We start from the raw sequence: 19153 nt of genomic DNA on the forward strand, positions 1-19153 counted from the left end.
AATATTGAAGAGTAATTATCAGGGACATTTGAAATGAAAGATTTGGAGGCTACAAAAAGGATTCTCGGCATTGATATATACAAAGATAGGGAGAGGAGAAAGTTACAGTTATCTTAGGCAGAATACCTTGAAAAGATATAGATAAAGTTTGGGATGGATAAGGTTGAACTAGTTAGTACGCCCCAACTGGTCACTTTCAGCTTTCTTTATAGCAATGACCCATTATAGATGAAGAAAAGTAGTTTATGTCTCGTGTGCCCTATTTGAGAATGGTTAGAAGTTTGATGTATATCATGGTCTCTATGAGATTGAATATTTCACATGTAGTCAGTGCTGTGAACAAATACATGTAAAACTCCAGTAAGCAACATTGTAAGGTAATGCAATGGTTACTTCATTATCTATGAGGTACAATGGACAACTTCTTAACATTCAAAAAATCAAAGGAGTAATTTGTATGCTATGTTGATTCCTATTATGCAAGGAACATGGACAATAAAAGGTCGACTTTTATTTAATCGTTTGTACTAGCAAGTAGAGCTATTAGTTGGATGACGAAGCTTCAGTCTACGGTTGCTCTTTCCACAACTAAAGCTGAATATAAGACAGACATGGAGGCTTTAAAGGAAGGTGTTTAGCTGCGTGGAATGATGAATGAGTTGGAGCTTCAACAGGAGGCCGAGCCGATTAATTGTGACAGTAAAAGCGTGATAAACTTGGCAAAGAATTCAATTTATAATTCTAGAACTAAATATATTAATGTTTATAATCATTTTACCCTACAATTGCTTGAGGAAGGCGGTGTTACTCTTAAAAAGACCACATGATCGTGAATCCAACAAATATTCTTGTGAAGGTGGTTCTTATAGAGAAGTTTAGATTCTGTTCAACATCTTTGGGCTTTACTTTAAAGTGATGAAGATGGAGTGTGCATGAAAAGTGACGACGATGATGAAGTTATGATGGAGGTGATTAGAGATGGAGCTTTGAGTTATGGTTCATGATGATTGAAGCCGTGGTGAAAATTCTTATCTTATCTATTCAATTTGTACATATAACATGTGAAATTGTAGGGTGAGATACCACGACTATACATGCAAAAGCTTGGAGAAGCTAAGGAATAATTGGCTATGTCTTAAAGGGGAGGGGGTAATTAGGACCAGATAAAATTTTTACCTTTTAACAAACAATTGCTTATTTAAACTAATATGTCAATTTAAACTAAATAAGGTAATTAACTCTAAGGCTACCAAGCCAATAAAATGTCCAACACATAGACTATAATAGATATGCCAATCAAGCAACTAGTTTATAAATGGTAGTGTACATATGTGTGGGATGTACTTATCAAATTCTAACATTCATAAAATCATGCATACATATAATTCACTAATCATTCACATAAGTATAATTAGAAAAGTACTCAAATGATAATCCTAAACAAAAGCATGTATAGTGGTTAGGTTTTTCTACTCCAATCCCAGTAGACACACTCTCCCTAAGCATATCAGATTTCATTTTCAGAGGTTTTAAATGTTAAAAATTTGATATGCTACACAAGAACCTTTATAGCTCATTGTAGTTAGGTTCATCTCTAACCTTTATAGCCCTACACAAGACCGCGATCCTACACAAGAACACAGGGTACACTCATGCTGGAGGCTTCCATAAGATACTTTAGTTGATTTTCTATTAGCTAACCAATAACCTCGATCCTAGTCTAAGGACATATGTTTACTCCCGTCGAAGGCTCCCATGGAGACTAACACGTATACACCCGTGTCTGGTGAATTCGACCCTACACAAGAGCTTAGGTACTTACAAGAACGTATTAATTTTGGATCATAAACTCTTACCTTGAATCCTATACAATAAGAGAGAGTATGAACTCATACATGATACTTACTTGTCGAATTGAGCCCCGTTGATATGTCGTTCTTGAGTCGCTTCTTGAAAGCTCTCTTATACTTGAATCCACTCTTCAAATGCTCTCACGATTATTGATGCCAATGCTTCAGATCTAAGATCAAACACCTTGTATGCGATGCTCCATTTAGGTATCTAAGGTGATGAGAGGTTTAGTGAATCTCCTGCAACTCATGAGAAGGTTGTAATTCCCAAGGAATTCACCTAGATGGGTGTTCTGGAGGATTTAGATAAGAATTTTACTTTAGGTTCAAGTCTAATCTCTAGAACAAGTTGGAGATCAAGTTCATATTTTTTTAATGAGGTTGGAATCCTCTTTTAAGTGATTATTCATAAGGATTTAGATAAGGATTTTACTTTAGGTTTAAGTCTGATCTCTAGAACAAGTTGGAGATTAAGTTCATATTTTTTAATGAGGTTGGAATCCTCTTTTAAGTGATGAATCATAAGGAATATGACTTAGATCTCATGAATTTTGAGGATAGGGATGTCGGACATGAGTGGAGAATCTTCTAAGCTTCTATTGCACCAAAAACCATCGAAATGCCCAAATACCGAATATCTTATATATAGCAATCAAGTTTCAATGGTAAAAAAATGGACATAAATTAGCCGGTTCGATCGATTGATCTGATTCTTCGATCGATTGAACTCCCCTTTGATTGATTGGGTAATGCATCGATCGATCGCTATGACTCCAGCATTTTATGAATTTATTATTAGATGATTTGGGGCTCATTCGATCAATTGACTGAAATAATTTTCAAACATAAACTTGGTGGATAATTATGTCTTTAGTTGATCGATCGAGCTAGTCCATTGATCGATATCAGAGGTTCGATCAACAACTCTAAAAAGTATGCTATTTTGGGCAGTTTGGTTTACAACAACTTTACCCCTCTTTTAGCCTTATCATGTTTCAATTAGGCCTTAAGGCTTAGGATGACCAAACAATGTTTACTTATAAAGGTTAGGATCATTTAAAGGCTAAGGGTTGTTTCAAGTCAAGGTTAGGGTCACAAAGGCACCTCATATACCTATTCTTTGTTCCTTGATGCTCCATATCCTCTTATATCTCTAGTCTTCAGCTTCCAAGGGCTTAAACAACTACATGACATACGAACTCATGTGATTGATAAACAAGATGCACAAATCAATGCACTAATAACAGGGGTCTCAAGCAATCGACTAGGCTGTTTAATTAATCGAGTGAGCCTCAGATTTTATAAAATGGTCTCTGGACAGTTTCAGACAGTCTCAATTGATCAATCAACAGAATTTGGAAAATACTTTAAACTCTTTGGTCACTTTTGAGCATGTTCGATCACTCGAACATGTGGGGCTCAATCGATCGAGGATTGCCCAATTGATGTTCATCGATCGATGCTTAGATTGATGTCTTGCGAAGTTTTGCGTAATTGTGCGAGTACTTTCCCATTTTGGTTATTTACTATAAATATGGGTGTAATACGGGATTGTGGTAACAAGGGGAGAGCTTAAACATTTCTAAAGGGGTTTTGAAGGAAGGCTGTGGTTTTCTAAAGGGTTTCGCATCTATAAGTAGATTTATCTCTTGTAATATCATTTCATAGTGAATTTTACTATCACTTTGTGCCATGTTTTTTTCTCATGAGGGTTTTCCATGTAAAATTTGTGAGTTCTTATGCATGTTTTGTTGTGTTTATCCTTCACTTGTTTGATTCGAATTCGGGGTTTGCTTCTGCAATCCCCCAACAGAGTTCATCTCCCTGTTATCATATTTCTTGTTTGTATTGCGTGTGAGAGTGTCAAAGGCCTATTTGCATACAATATAGTGGTTTCAGACCTAAAGATTCATAAGTGTCGAATAAAATGTTATTGTTTCAAGTTCCTCGGCTCATAAAAAACAACTACGAGAATTGGTGTATCCAAATGAAGGTGTTTCTTAGCTCTCAAGAGGTATGGGAGATTGTTGAAAAAGGGAACGCTGAGCTACAAGTGAAGCCGCGTTGCCCTAAAATCAAAAGATCTCTAAGATGTAGAAAAGAGAGAACGAAGGCACTCTTCCTCATCTATTAAGGAATGGATGAGGCTACTTTTGAGAAGATGGCATGCACTATAACCTTAAAGTATAAAGTATCTTACAAAACTCATATAAAAGAATTGACAAAGTAAAGAGGGTACATCTCCAAACTCTTAGAGGTGAGTTTGAAGCTTTACGTATGAAAGTGTTAGAATCAGTTTCGGATTATTTTTCAATAGTGTTAGCTATTGTGAGTCAATTATGAAAAAACAGTGAAACCTTAAATAAAATTCCAATAGAAAATTCTGATAGTGGAGACAATCTTATAGTCTTTAGATCCAAAGTTTAACTATGTTGTTGTAGCCATTAAATAATTAAAAGATTTAAATTCCATGATTGTTGATAAACTCAATGAGTCTTTACAAGCTCATGAAGAAAGAATTAACAAGAAGAAGCAAAGTCATTGGAGAAAGTACTCCAAACAAAGCTTACGTTAAAAGATTTTCTAGAAGATTACAACAATAAAGGAGGTAAAGGATGAGGTCGTGGCCAAGGAAGAGAAAGAGGAGGAGGAGGACACATCTGCCACTCTGAAGAAAGAAGTTAAAATTCTCATCTTGCAAGAGGACTTATAAGAGAATTTCTCAAGGCTGAGGTTTGAAAGATCTCAAGACAAATCTCAAGTTCAATGTTTTGGTTATAAAAAATAGTCATTATGCTTGAGAATGTAGAAGTCAAACTAACTATGTTGAAGAGAAAGGTAATTATGTTGAAAGAAATGAAAATAAAGAGCCAACTGTATTGTTAGCATATAAAGGTGATGAAAGTAGAGAGCAAAACATGTAGTATCTTGATTCTAGGGTAAACAACAAAATGTGTGAGAGGAGGATGTTCATCAAGTAAAATAAATTGATAAGAGGTCACGTCACATTTGGAGACTCGTATAAAAGTTTTCCAAAAGTATAGGCAAAATCCTTATTCGTTTGAGAAATGGAAATAATCAATTCATCTCTAATATTTATTATGTGCCATATATGAAAAATGATATATTGAACTAAAGACAACTTTAGAGAAAGATTGATATTTATATGATGATGGCCAAAGAAGTAATTTGTTTGCTATTATGGTGATGTAAAAATGGTTGTTCTTATTGAATATCCAAAGTGCTCTTGTAAGATGCTTATATGCTTATTTGAAAGATCTATCAAGGCTTTAACACTTAAGATTTGGGCATCTTAATTTTGGAAGACTAAAGCTATCTAGAAAAAGTTGGTGAAGAGACTATCTTTAGTTGATTATCCAAATAAACTTTGTGAAAGTTATCTTCTTTACAAACATTTTAGAAGAAGCTTTTCAAAAAAGGCATTAAGAAGAGTCATGAAGCTACTTTAACTCATTCATTTGGATGTGTGTGGGCTAATCAATCCTTGCTCACTTAGTAAAAAGAGCTATTTTCTCATTTTGTTGATAATTTTAGTCAAAAAAACATGGGTTTACTTTCTAAAAGAAAAGTTTGAGGTGTTTAGAGCTTTCAAGAAATTTAAGGTGTTTGTTTAGAAGGAAAGTGAATTACATATCAAGGCCATGATATCGGATAGAGGAGGTGAATTCATGTTAGCATGGGATTCGTCATCCTTTAATGGTTTCACACATGCCTTAACGGAATGTGGTGGCCGAAAAAAAGAATAAGACCATTCTTAACATTGCCCAAAGCATGTAGAAGAGTAAAAAAATACTTAAAATTTTTTGAGTGGGAGTGATAGATTATGTAGTTTATTTGATAAAGCGTTCCCTCACAAGGATGTGTGGAACAAAACACCAAAAGAAGAATGGAGTGGAAGAAAGACAAGCATTTCACATTTGCAGTTTTTGGAAGCATCACTTATGCACATGTGCTTAGACTAAAAGAGGTCCAAGCTAGATGATAAGAGTGTAAAGTACATCTTTCATAACCATGATGCTCGCTTTAAAGGTTGCAAATTATATAACCAAGTAATGAAAAAATGATTACAAGTAGAGATGTTGAGTTTGATGAAGAAGGCATGTGGAATTGGACTACAAAGGAAGAATACTATAATATCTTTTATTTAGATGAAGAAGATGATCAAGTGACATGCATGCTCACTACATCTCCATCTCCAATTCATCTGCTCATTGTGAATCATCATCATTAGAAGAAAGCTCAAGTGAAAAGCCAAGATGTATGAGGAGCATATAGGAGATTTATGAGGTAACTAAAAATATGTATTGTAAGAGACGCTAGCCGCACGTACCTAGAACATGGTTTAATAGATGGTGCCATCGACAATCGCGGGGACACCCTCGATTCACTCACACGTCGATGAGCTCGATTGGGGGCACACTGTGCATTAAGAGACATTACTATCTCAACCAAAGAGGGTGGGATCTGATGGCTCTAACCCCACATAAACGCACTTGGACACTTAGGAAGAAATCTACTAGACCATTGTTAGCTAAGTTCACTAGGAATGAGAAAGAGAAGTTAAAGGGAGATTTGTATATAAGCCTCCTTGCCCTCGCAAGATTGAGGACGTTTGGTTCTTGTCAAATTTTAAAAGGCTGGAATTCCATAAATTTGATGGGACTAGGTCAACTAAAGAATATTTGGTTCACTTCATTATGATGATGGGAAATTTCTTGTTAGTCCCTTAGTATCATCTATGAATGTTCAATGCATCACTTAAAAAGCTTTCCAGTAGTATGCAACCCTTGCACTTGACTTCATTCATTTATGGGAGCAGATGCAGGATGTGTTCCTTATTAACTTCTTCTTCAAAGAAAAGGACATGAGTTTGGCAGATTTAGCTGCAATTAAGTAGAAATGTGATGAGTTAACACAATAATACATATCAAAATGAAGGCCTATGGGACTGGCATGCAAACAATATTTATAGGAGGGAGAATAGGTTTAACTATGCCTCACGATGATGAACTACGAGATGGTCGTCGGTTTGGAAGGCACCAATATGGAAACTTTTCATGAGCTAGCTATAAAGGCTCACGCCATTGAGCAAGTAGTTTTCAGAGGAAAACACTCGTGTGCAGACCAATTCTAGCATGAGCAACTCAAGCCACACTTCCAAAAAGAGACATGAGTTTAACAAATTTAATCACAATTAAGCAGAAATGTGATGAATTAGTATGAACAATACATATCGTGATGAAATTCTGTGGGAGTGGCATGCATTAAATATTTATAAGAGGGAGAAGAGGTTTAACTATGCTTCAGTAGTATGAATTGCAAGATAGTCATTGGTTTGGCAGGCATCGATATCATAATTTTTTTACAAAATGGCCATGAAGGCTCTTGCCATTAAGTATTGTTAAGAGGCACACCACCATGTGTGGAGTTCGTCTAACGTAAGCAACCCAGGCCACTAATAACCAATGTAATCAACAAGGGAAAAAGGCACACAAGCATAAGGATAGGCAACAAAGGTGGCATAAGTTGACCACAAGATGGGCAAACAACACTAATAGGTCCAAAGGACAAAAGATTGAGACTAGAAAGGATGAGGCAAGAGTATACCTTCCTGATTTAAGTCTCGATGCCCGTGATGGAGTAGCTAGTGGCAAAAGGATCTATAGTATTGTCAAAACCTTGTTGTTTAAGCGAGGTCGATAAGGTAGGAGACCTGAAGAATTGCCACTACCATAGGATGATAGGACGCAATATAGAGAATTGGTTTACCCTTAAAGACCTCATTTGCAAAATGGTGGATGAGGGTTACGTTGTCTTCAATAAAGGAATGGACTAAGGAAAGAAGATCATTGTAAACCCAATATTGTCCCAAGTATCCAGTTACTCTGTAATCTTGCCATTCAAATTAGTTATGGCCGAACTACCACTCAAATCCCTTTTAGAGTCTCTTGAATTAGGACATACGAAGGAGGCGATAAGAAACTGAGATCTTGGTAGATAGCGTTCAACAAGAAGAGCATCGAAAATTGATTGGGCTTGAGCAATCCAGAGAGAAGTGAACAATCCCAAAAGTACTAGCAAGCCCAATAAATCAAACAGATCAAACAGGCTTCCATACCAACCACCCAATGTTGGCAATATAAAATTAATACAGAAAACCACAACAAATGAAAGGGGTTTCATTAATATTGACCGCCTAATGGAACAAAAGTCATTACAACCAATAACTTTACAAGAATAGTTCTTAAAGACATGATCAGACCACACGATGAAGAGCCACTTGAAATTGTGTGGAATATCTACCATGACACATGCGAAAGGTTGGTAGAGCTTAGAGTTACGACTAAGTCCTGGGGGGGAGGGGGGCATGATTAGAACCATTTTAAAATTCTTTGCTTAATTAAAACAATTTACCAATTAAACTTAAGAAGAAAAATTAACACTAAGGCTTTTAAGCCAACATGAGTCCAATCACATAGACTACAAAAGATATGTCAATTAAGAAACTAGTCTATAAGAGATAGTGAGCTTATGTGTGCTTACAAGTTAAGTGTCTAACATACAATATGATTCAAGCATTCATATAATTTAACTAATTCAATACATCAGCATGAATTAAATTGTTCTTAAATGACAATCACAAACACAAGCATGTATAGTGGTTCGGTTTCCCTACTTCACTCCTGCTGGACGCACTCTCCTCAAGTGTACCTGTATTCACTACTTTTGGAGTTTTTAAAAAGTTCACCCCTAACCTTTACAACCTTATATAAGGACTTAAATACATGTACACTCCCATGTTGGAGGAACACATTTCCTCAGGTGTTGGTGGCTCCCATAAGAGACTTTGCTTAATTTTTTATCGACTAACCAAAAATCACTAGCGATCTTAATCCAAGGCCCTATGTTTTGATCTTGTCAAAAGTTCCCATGATGACTAATATATATGCATTCATGTCTAATGATTGCAGTCCTAATCAAAGGCCTTACATATACTCCTGCCGAAGGCTTCCCATGAAGACTAACATGTACACACCTATGTCCGGTGAATTCAACCATACACAAGAGCCCAAGTCCTATACAAGAACCTATTCGAGTTTGGGTCACAAACTTTATACTTAACCTAACACAAGGACTATGGATGGACTCTACAATTGCTACTTACTTATCGGATTAAGTCCCTTTGTAGTGCCTTTCTTGAAATGCTTGATTGATGCAATCCCATGCTTCAATTAGTTTCTCATTGTGCTCCCCTGATCATTGATGTCAATCCTTCGACTCCTACGATCGATCACCTTGCATGTGATGTGCCAATGAGGTGACCAAGCTAATGAAGGAGGTGAAATCCCATTCAACTAATTGCTACTTGATTTCCTAGGGGATTCACTTAGATAGGTGTTTTAGAAGATTTAGAGGATTTGACTATATATTTAATGACTAATCTCTATCACATGAAGGATATCAAGTTCATCTTCAAAGGGAGCTTGAAATACTCATTCAAGTGATTAATCACAAGGAATATGACTTATATCCCTTTGGTTTATAGGCTTAAGATGAGAGATATGAGTGTAAAATTACCTAAGCTTCTATTGTACCAAAAACCCATCCAAATGTCCAAATGGGGAATGCCCTATATAAAGGAATTAAATTTCATGATCAAAACCTTTATGATAATAAGGAAGCTATTCACATTACATCTAATCATGTATTTCATAAAAGAACAAAGCACATTGAGATAGTGTAACATCTCAAATTTTCGTGGCCCGAGTACATACTCGTGCTCGAGAATTTCAGGTGTTAATAATGTAAAATTTGGATGCTTCAAAATCGCACCGTGTTTTTTTAAAGATAAATCACATCCAGTTACATTCACGAAGGTAACCATTCACGAGAATAAAATTATCTGTATATATTATTCCATTAGAGTAAAAAGCGTATAAATAATTCTTTAATGCCCTCTCAATGGGATCTTATTACATTACAAAGTTTGCAACGAAAAATAAATAAAACAATTCGTAGTGTTATCCTTCTTCTTTTATTTTCGAATGAATTTTTCATAGAATGGTTATCGACCATATCATCAACCTGTAATTCACTTGCAATATTTGTATGGTTAGAGTGATGGTTATCCTCTAAGATTAACAATAATTTAAGATATTTATAAGAATAATGTGAGGGTTCTAATATGTCTCGTACTCCACCACTATGAGTGGTATCAGTATGCGCAACCAATCTATATGAATACATGCCTAGCATAGTGTGTGCGGTCCATCATACGTAGTGGTCATCATAATGTGGAATATAATTCATAAAAAACTTAGCTCGCCTTGCATCCCATACTACGGAGATTCGTCGGCGTGTTCAACGTTAACGTGGATTTATGCGAACATCTCAAGGCGACGCAACAACGTGATTGGAAGATTTACATGACACGATTTGTTCATGGAGCGACTATTTGCGATATCCAATCTCGAGAAGTGATGCAACATACATGATGGTTTACTTACATCGATTGTGCACCACTACCCAACTTACGGAATTATGTGCTGACCAAGAGGGAAACGCATTACGTCCATGATAATATATATGAACCACCATGTATGAAGCCTATAACACATCACTTGCATCAATAGAGAAACAAGTCAAACCATGATGGTTTTGGAATTCCAAGATACATGCCTAAGCCATAAAGGGAGGTAGCATAAGGCTAACCTAATAAAGGATAAAAGTAGCATTAAATTATCTCAATAAAAGAGAAGAGTAGCAAATAAGCTAACTCAACAAGAATAAGTGGAGATGAGTAAATGACCAACTTAATATAGAGTTGAAGCACGCGTCGCTCTCAAAATTGGCAAAGGGCAATGCTTGTATCCATCATCCTACATAAATTCATAAAAATCACGTATAATTAAAATCATGCCTTAACCATAATTTTCAAAAGGATAAATAATTGATAATGGTCCATCAATCAATTGCATGGAAAATCACAGAAATATAAAAGTATGTAAAAATAAGATAAATCATATTAACTCAAATTAGTGTAAGCTTAAAGAAATCCCTCACCTTAACCTTAGATCTAAACCCTAGGTAGATCTCGAAGTAGGAAAGCTTATACATGAATCGCGACATCGCTTGAGCAAGAGGGAGACACCACACATGTTGAGAAGGAAGAGGATGATGAGAGTTCAAGCTTCTCTCTCTCTCTCTCTATCTCTCTCTCCTCCTTGGACATTGGGAGGTGTTGTGTGAGTGTATAAGGGATGCACACCCCCTTTTATAAAGGAATGGGCGTGTAAGACGAGGTGTGTTTCACATCCCACTTGGATTAGGTTTCTCTAATTTTACCTTTTTTGGTGATCTTTCTTTAAATCTAATTTGTTCAGTTTGTCAAGGTCGTCGAATAGAGCTGAGGTGTGATTTTCTTGGTGATCCAAAATTTAGATTGGTCGATCTTAAAAATTCTCCTAACGGGTGTCAAAATGAACTTGATCTCAATTAACGGTCCACACTTAATGATCAGGTCCCAATTTTAGGATAAATGTGTGTTCAGGGTAGGCAAACAGTTGGACAAAAGTTAGTGGTTGATCAATGGTAGAAAAGGCTAAAATCTAAAATTTTACCTTTTACACTAAAAGGAAGGAATTAGAGTCAAGATGGTCATTATTTAACAGTGTAGGATCATAGATCAAGGTTTAAATTTTGTATGATATTATAATCATATGAAGTTAAAGTGTGGTCGAAATTTAAGTTGCGATTGACAGCGTAATGTAGGTCAATCGGAAGCTATAGATTTAAGAAGAGTTGGTAAGCCTAAAGCGGCTTACTTCACACTAAGGAAAAGCCTACAAAGGTGAGGCCTTATATTTTACACTGGGTCCATATAATGGACAATAAAGGTCATTCATATGGAGGGAAATATCCTACTCTAACTATTCACGAGCTTTCCTCACTCGATGGACACCAAAATCAATGACTAAGGGGTTGATTTGTTAATTGGGCCACTTTTACAATGATCTAAGGGCTGAAATTCAACGTGTATGGTTAATTTATGATAAATAGATATGGTATAAAATTTCACCTGAAACGGATTATAAGAACTATATGATTTAGAATTCAAGGGTATAGGTTAATGGTATTAAGTATTTACAATTTTGCCATTTTTTATTTCTCCAACTTCCACCATCCATAACGTCGGACTATACCATCCAAATACATTGAAATTTGGCAGAAATTCTTTATTTTTCATTCTCTTTTCATCGCTCCATTTTGAGCCTTGATCACTTACAGATGACCAAAATGCCTTTTTAATGGGCTATATCACTTGAGATCTAAACCAACGCTTTCATATATTTAATAAAGTAGTCAGCCGATAGTTTTGGCATATACCTTATGATCTTTAAACTGAACAGTTCATTCTAATATATAAGCAGCCCATTTGGTGGATCCAAATATGATGAATGGTCAAATGATATGTTAAAAATATGAAAACCTGATAGTTAGTACTCTGATCATGTATGTAGGTAGTTGTATGGTCGGTTTTGTAAACAGATGAACACAAGTAGGTTTTTGGAGTGATTAAGAGGTAGAGCATGTATACTGTTAGATTCAAGTGACTTGTTCACATGCGTAAGTTTCTTAAATTGTAGTCCTGATGATAGTGAGTTATGCATATTCATAGGTGGTGAACAAGATAAACAGATCAGTATCTCGATTCTATACGTGTACGAGTGGATGTAGAGATCTAGTAGTTAGTTTACCATGATCGTGTAGTTCAAACTCAAAGTGAATGGTCAAATATCTTTACCTAACGGTGAATAGTTGATTGAACAGTTAGTTATGATGAACAAGTGAGAATACTTGGATATATGATGATCTTATCCTAAAAATCAATAGTCAGATGACTTGATCTATGGATGAAGATCATTCCCAACGGTCAAATTTACGTTAGATAATAGATGTAAGATGAGGATAGGCTAAATTATTGACGTACATATATATGTACTAAATTAAATTTCATGGTAACACTCGAGAACTTTCAATACTCAGGTATTGACAAGTTCGGGGTGTTACAGATAGATTGTCACTTTATTAGAGATAAGATTTAAGCTAATAAGATTTGTACTCAATTTGTTTGAACTGAAGATCAACTAGTCGATTGTCTCACAAAAATTATTGAAAAATTAAAGTTTTAAAATTCATTACATAAGTTGTACATCGTTAATATCTTAGCCTCAACTCAAGAGGGAGTAAGTTTATTATAAACTTATGGTAATTGTGTTTGTTTACAACCCCAAGTGTAGGGCCATGATATAGTAATAACTCGGTGAGACCGAGGTTGAATCCTCAGGGAATGGGGAACACGGTTTAGAACCAATCTAAATCTAACTTGGTTGTCTGGGTTTTTAATCTAGCGAGATAAAAAGAGTTTTGAATAATAAAGATAAAAGACTAAGGATCCAGGAATCCACCTATAACAATCTTAATGTTAATTTACTTGATTCAATGATAACTCAATTGGAATCAAAGTCCTATCCTATCCAATCAAATGATGAAGCGATTAAAATATAATCTGAACTTTCATTGGATTAATTCCCAAATATCCATCTAATTGCAATGACGGCAATGAATTTAATCATCCACCATGCCCAAGAGACGATGGTGAATAATGACTTATACACATTACATAATTTAAAATAAGTAAGAAGATATTCAAAGTTCTCACAACATCTACTATAATTTAAGCCACAATTAACCATAGAAAATTGAAAATATTCCTTAAATCAAACTAAAAATCAATGAAATTCAACATAAACTTGAATTAAAGTAAGATAAATATCAAAATAAACTATAGGCTTCATCCCTTAGCCTTATTTAAGAGATTAGCCTAACAAGATTAACATCCTAGAAGAAAAATAAAAAGATCAACTACAACCCGTAAAGAAATTGAAGTAGAAGAACATTATCGGCGCTCCACCTATGCCTTCTTTCCCTTTCCAAACACTAGAAGATTATTTGGAATAGCCTAGGGACTCATTTAAATAGTTTTGCAACTTAAACTTTCGCATCGCCTTAGAAAAGTTCGCAAACCGCCTTAAATTTATACACTTTGTGCATCTTCGATGGAAAACTTCAATGTCATCGAACGGTCTTTAATTGCACCTGCAATGCTATCGAAACTTGTCTAGAACTGTCCAGTAAGTTTGGCTTGAAAAATTCTGAAATTCTCGATTGTATCAATAATTTATTTCGATGCCATCAAAGTGTCTTCAATGGAATCGAAGTCTATTTTTGTAATTTTTTAGAATATGTTTTTCTGGCCCCAGAATTTGAGAATATCTTTTTTTAGGTCAATTTTTAGGATTCATTTTCTTTACTTCAAACCTTCAATTCTCTTCATTCCTCATTTGGTTTCTTTAGATCTTTAGCATGTGAATTCTTCATTATCTTCTTTTGAGCTCTAAATCCATCAATTTAAGCGCATATTAATCAAAAGCTTCTGAATCACCTTGCATGACAAAAACGTATATAATTAAATCAAATTATCAATTTAATGACAGGAAAACTAATGCAATCGAAGGGTTAAATATGCAATATTTAAGTTTCAACAGTGTTCAATAAGAAATTTCCTCTCCCCTGTATAGATGAGTTATACAAAACTTTCTCTTGTATAAGGAGTTGTGTTATAATACAACTCCTCCCTTCTCTCATTATTTATAAATTTCTTTTCATGTAAATTATAAGAAAAAATACCAAATTTTGATTTATTTCTTCATCTATTTTCTTCGTAGGCCACCATGATGTGTTTACGACGTCCACTTACCCTCATGCACGTGTGACCTCTCAACTGTTCCTACCTTTGTGGGTGTCTCCCGATTGTTCCTATTCGCATGGCTCATTTGAGTCATGGATTCACCTAATTTTTTGGCCATGTTCAAAGGAAGAAAGGCAACATGATGATCTAAGTGGATGTCATTAACACATCACTGTAGGGCCCACGATAAGCATTTACACAACATTCAATTGTTCCTATTCGCATGGCTTATTTGAGTCATGGATTCACCTAATTTTTTGGCCATGTTCAAAGGAAGAAAGGCAACATGAGGATCTAAGTGGATGTCATTAACACATCACTTTAGGGCCCACGATAAGCATTTACACAACATTGTGGTGAAAACGTTTAAAGTATATAGTTTTTCATGCACACATATACGGGTTCTGCTAATGTTCCATGGGAAAAATATAAAATCAGGCCTAACCACCTCTTAATTCAGAGGGTGTGGTCCTAATTTTTGGAATTATCCGATTTTATTATGTCCCTTCGTACAGTTGTCTGATAAATGAATCGGAGGCCATATACACAACAATGTCAGCTCCACAAACATCTGGTTAGGTTTTATTCGTTGGGTGTCCCCTCCTAACAGTCAGCTATATATGGTGTGGCCCATATGAGTTTCTGTTCATGCTGATTTTTTTTGGCTTCACTGCATAACATTAAAGCGAGACCTTAGTGGACTGGACCTGATATCCACTTAATGTGGGCCCGTAATAGCCTAGCACCAGCACTAATAGTGGTGGTACCGGTGCTGTATTGGTTTTTCTTTTTTTTTTTTCTATTAAATGTTTACCATTGCTTCTTTTTTTTTCTTTTTTTAAAAATCTTAATCGTCTTACCAGATCAGAGTTTTAGGATCTTCCCAATTTCTATTCTCAATGAGTCGCTTGCTAAAATAGTCTGGATCAATTACTATGGACAGAACTATAGTTGTTGGATCTCGGGTCATGTTTCAATGATCCAAACTCTTTATATATGTGCCTTACTGTGGATGAGGGATATACAATACAAGCTCTAAGCTTAATTATAACTCTTCAACCGTTTGACCATTTGGCTATATTTCTTTTACTATGGCCAGTATCCCTAGCCACTGTTTTGGGGCCATTGGTTGAAAGCATAGGATCTTTTAATCTTGAAGACTTTTGAATTGGTCACCTTCAATTGTGTGCCTCTTCAGATCAATAGGGTGGATTGCCCTTAATGAGATTCACAAGGCATTTCTCTCTCTGTTTTTTTCTTTAACACACACCCACCCCACATGGGCACTCGAACCCGGACTTGTGTTGAAATGCAAAGCGTCTACCATTGAGCTATGCATCGAGACCTGATTCGCTAGGCATCCTTCATTCAAGGTTGGAGCCATAAAAAAATTAGTTTGGATCAAAAAAAAAAAAAAAAAAGGGCTTCACATGCATGCATGTTGGAAAATTATACATTTGCTTATGAGTAGGATCTAAAAATTACACATTTTTTTACTGCTTATCAATTGTATTATGTTGTCATGGGATCAGGTATGTGATGACCGGAATAATCTCATACGTCGAGAAGTTTGTAGAGAATGGAGCTGAAACAGTTTCGGGGTTGAGTGCTATGGAAGGCATGTTCTCATTATTTATAGTGGGGAAGGGTGGCCGAGGACTCTCTCCATTGACAATGGGAATAAGCGAATGGGAGGAGTACCCTGAGCTCGGTGTAATTGGTGATCTATTAGCTTCTTCCGACTTTACAGTAACTGGGTCGGTTTTGGTGATCCAACAATATGGACACTCAAAGAAAAATCGAAACAAGGACGAATTCAAGGAAGATTCTGACGACGAATTTGCAGTGTAGTGGCAGTTTGGAAGTGCCCAAATGAGGTTATTGGCTGGACTTTTCCCTACTTTACCTCAGCCTCTCTCTCTCTCTCTCTCTCTCTCTCTCTCTCTCTCTCTCTCTCTCTCCCGCCACCTCTTTTCAAAAGGCCGTTCCCTACTCCCTCTCAACCTTTCTCCTTTTCCCTCCTTTTTTTCACAAAGAAAGAATGGAAAATATGGATCTTTCTCTAAAAATTTAGCCATAATTGCATAATTTGTGTCCTTCCTTATAGGAAGTCGCATCGCTGTGGTGGAAAACCGTGGCTTGATAAAAGCATTTGGGAAACATCCTTGCAGTTACCCTTTCTTTTACTCTTTTGAAATGTGTTTGGATACACAATTGAATCAAATTGCAATATTTAAGCTCAATAAAGAGGAAATGACATGATTATGGTCACCTTACTATTCATATATCTGGCAATGGAGCTTCATATTGAAATTATGTTGGAATTAAAAAGAATTTGATTGCAATTTTAGGTTTCCTTCCTCTTTATAATTGCAAGAAAATGTCACAAGGATTTGGTCATTTTCCTCTTTATTGCACTGAAGTTTTGCTATTTACTTAAACTGTGGATCCAAACACATTTCCATGTAACAAACATTTCCTATTGGAGCCATGTCTTTACATTTGCAAAGGGCCAGGTCTAGGCCTAACTTTTGAAGACCTCAGGAATGGTACTAAATTTCACCAACAGAGTATAAATGGCTCTAGCTTGATCTTACCTCTTCCACATTTATTCAAACCTTGGTCTAACAACTACAGTATAAGTTGTATTAGTTCTTGTAACCCTTTTTTTTTTTTAAATTTCAGGCCTGAAATTTATATACAGATAAGGATTAGCTCCTTGTGTACATCTTTTAATATAGCTAATATAAATGTGTATTATCTTTCTAAATCGGTAGAGATTTAGGTAGTGGGACTTGAAGATTTTGATATATCTTCATGTAGTTGCTTCCATACAAGATTTGTGATATCAATAATATCTTCTTCTCTATGCCTTATTTTCACATGATGATTTTCACTCTCCGTGACTCGGATCAACTTGTTCATCTCAAGTTGAGTCGCTACTTGCTTGAGTTAAGCAGTGTATTAGATTGACTTGCCGAGAGTCACTGCTCTGAGTCGGGGGTGATTTGTGGCATCTACCCAAATTGGGTAACATCAACTTCGAGTTGACTCGTTCTAATGACACCCGACTCGGATGAGTCTTAAAACCATGATTTACGTGGTATTAGAGTGATCGATCTTAGGGGTTGTTTAAATGCTTTTAAATGGTTTAAGTTGTAAATGATTTACAACTTGTCTTTTTTGCCTATTGTTGTGCAAGATGCCTTGGATTCTACCAATTTGTTGTACAGAGAAGTCCTGTCTTGGTTTCGTCGAGGTTATTTTTTGCTCGATTGAAAATTGGTGGATTCTCTAATTGCACGCTTTGATGATTTGCACCTTTTCAGTTTGACTAAAAAGTATGGTCGTGTTGGTTTAGTTTGATCAAAGGTTACATTCGATTCGAACGAATATCTTATGTGCATTAGTGAAAATCGGGGTATTTAAGTCCGATCATGATTAGAGCTTGAAAATAGGAGTGTTTTCTCTTTAAGGGCAAGGGTTTGCAAGGTGAGATAGTTTTTAAACACTCGTAAGGGCTTAGGAATGGATTTTCTCAAGGGGATAGGGTTTCCTAGGTGTGCATCACAAGTAGAGATCCGACTTTTATCTGTAATAGAAAGTGAGTGGTGTAATATCTAAGGTTTTGATTATAGTGGATTTCTGTCATTTCGTGCCATAACTTTTCCCCACAAGGGTTTTCACGTTAAATGTCGTGTATTTTAAGGTTGCTTGCTTTATTGTTTGGTTATTCTACTTTATTCGATTGTTCTATCTTCATTAATGTGCTTCTGTAAAGTGCATAGATTGACAGTGGTATTAGATCTGAATTCTTAATACTTATGATTGATTTAGGTTTGTTGAGGGGTCTAAATCTTAATAAATTGTGATTTTAAGAACTAATTCAGTGCAACTGAAGTAACATTCGATGCCACTGAATGAGAGTTTGGTGTGACCTAAGGGAGACAGAGACTTCTAAAGAATTTTGAGAAAATTCAGCTGTAATCGATAAACTAATTTGGTGCGACTGAAGGTGACTATTGGTGCAACCAAAGCATAACAAAAGTATGAAAATTAAAGTCAGTTCTGAGTTGGTGAACTTTTCCTATTTAAAGGGGTGTTCTAAGCTATTTTGAGAAAGAATTAAGGCTTAGAAGAGAGACCTAAGAGTTATGGAGCTTCTTCGGAATCATCATTCCTTCTCAATCCTCCGATTCTAGTTTTTCTTTATATTTTATTTAAGATGTTGGTCGTGCTTAGCTAATATCTTAAATAAGGCTAAGGGATGAACATTTTAATGGATATTTGATATTTAATTCATTTCTTCAATGAAAGTTAATATTTTAATTTTGAATTATGATTGGATGTGATTGAATTCGTAGACTGGGGAAGGAACTGTAAAGTTGTTTGATCTATTGTCGCCTCCAGTACATTAGAATTTTTTTTTTTTTTTTGTGAGTCATGCTTGGCTAATCTCTTAACTAGAATT

The 19153-nt window shown here is 35.6% G+C and overlaps 1 protein-coding gene across 1 annotated transcript in view; it reads left to right on the forward strand.

Moving 5' to 3' along the window:
• LOC131237100 (cation/H(+) antiporter 15-like) overlaps nucleotides 1-16628 on the forward strand; it is a 62819-nt gene extending 46191 nt beyond the window's left edge. The window contains exon 4 of the mRNA XM_058234755.1: nucleotides 16215-16628. Coding sequence (XP_058090738.1) covers nucleotides 16215-16533 — 319 coding nt within the window. The 3' untranslated portion in view covers nucleotides 16534-16628. The remainder of the gene's footprint in view (nucleotides 1-16214) is intronic.
• Nucleotides 16629-19153: the final 2525 nt, after the last annotated feature.

Source organism: Magnolia sinica, chromosome 2 (assembly GCF_029962835.1).
Source record: "Magnolia sinica isolate HGM2019 chromosome 2, MsV1, whole genome shotgun sequence".
NCBI classification, from domain to species: Eukaryota; Viridiplantae; Streptophyta; class Magnoliopsida; order Magnoliales; family Magnoliaceae; genus Magnolia; species Magnolia sinica.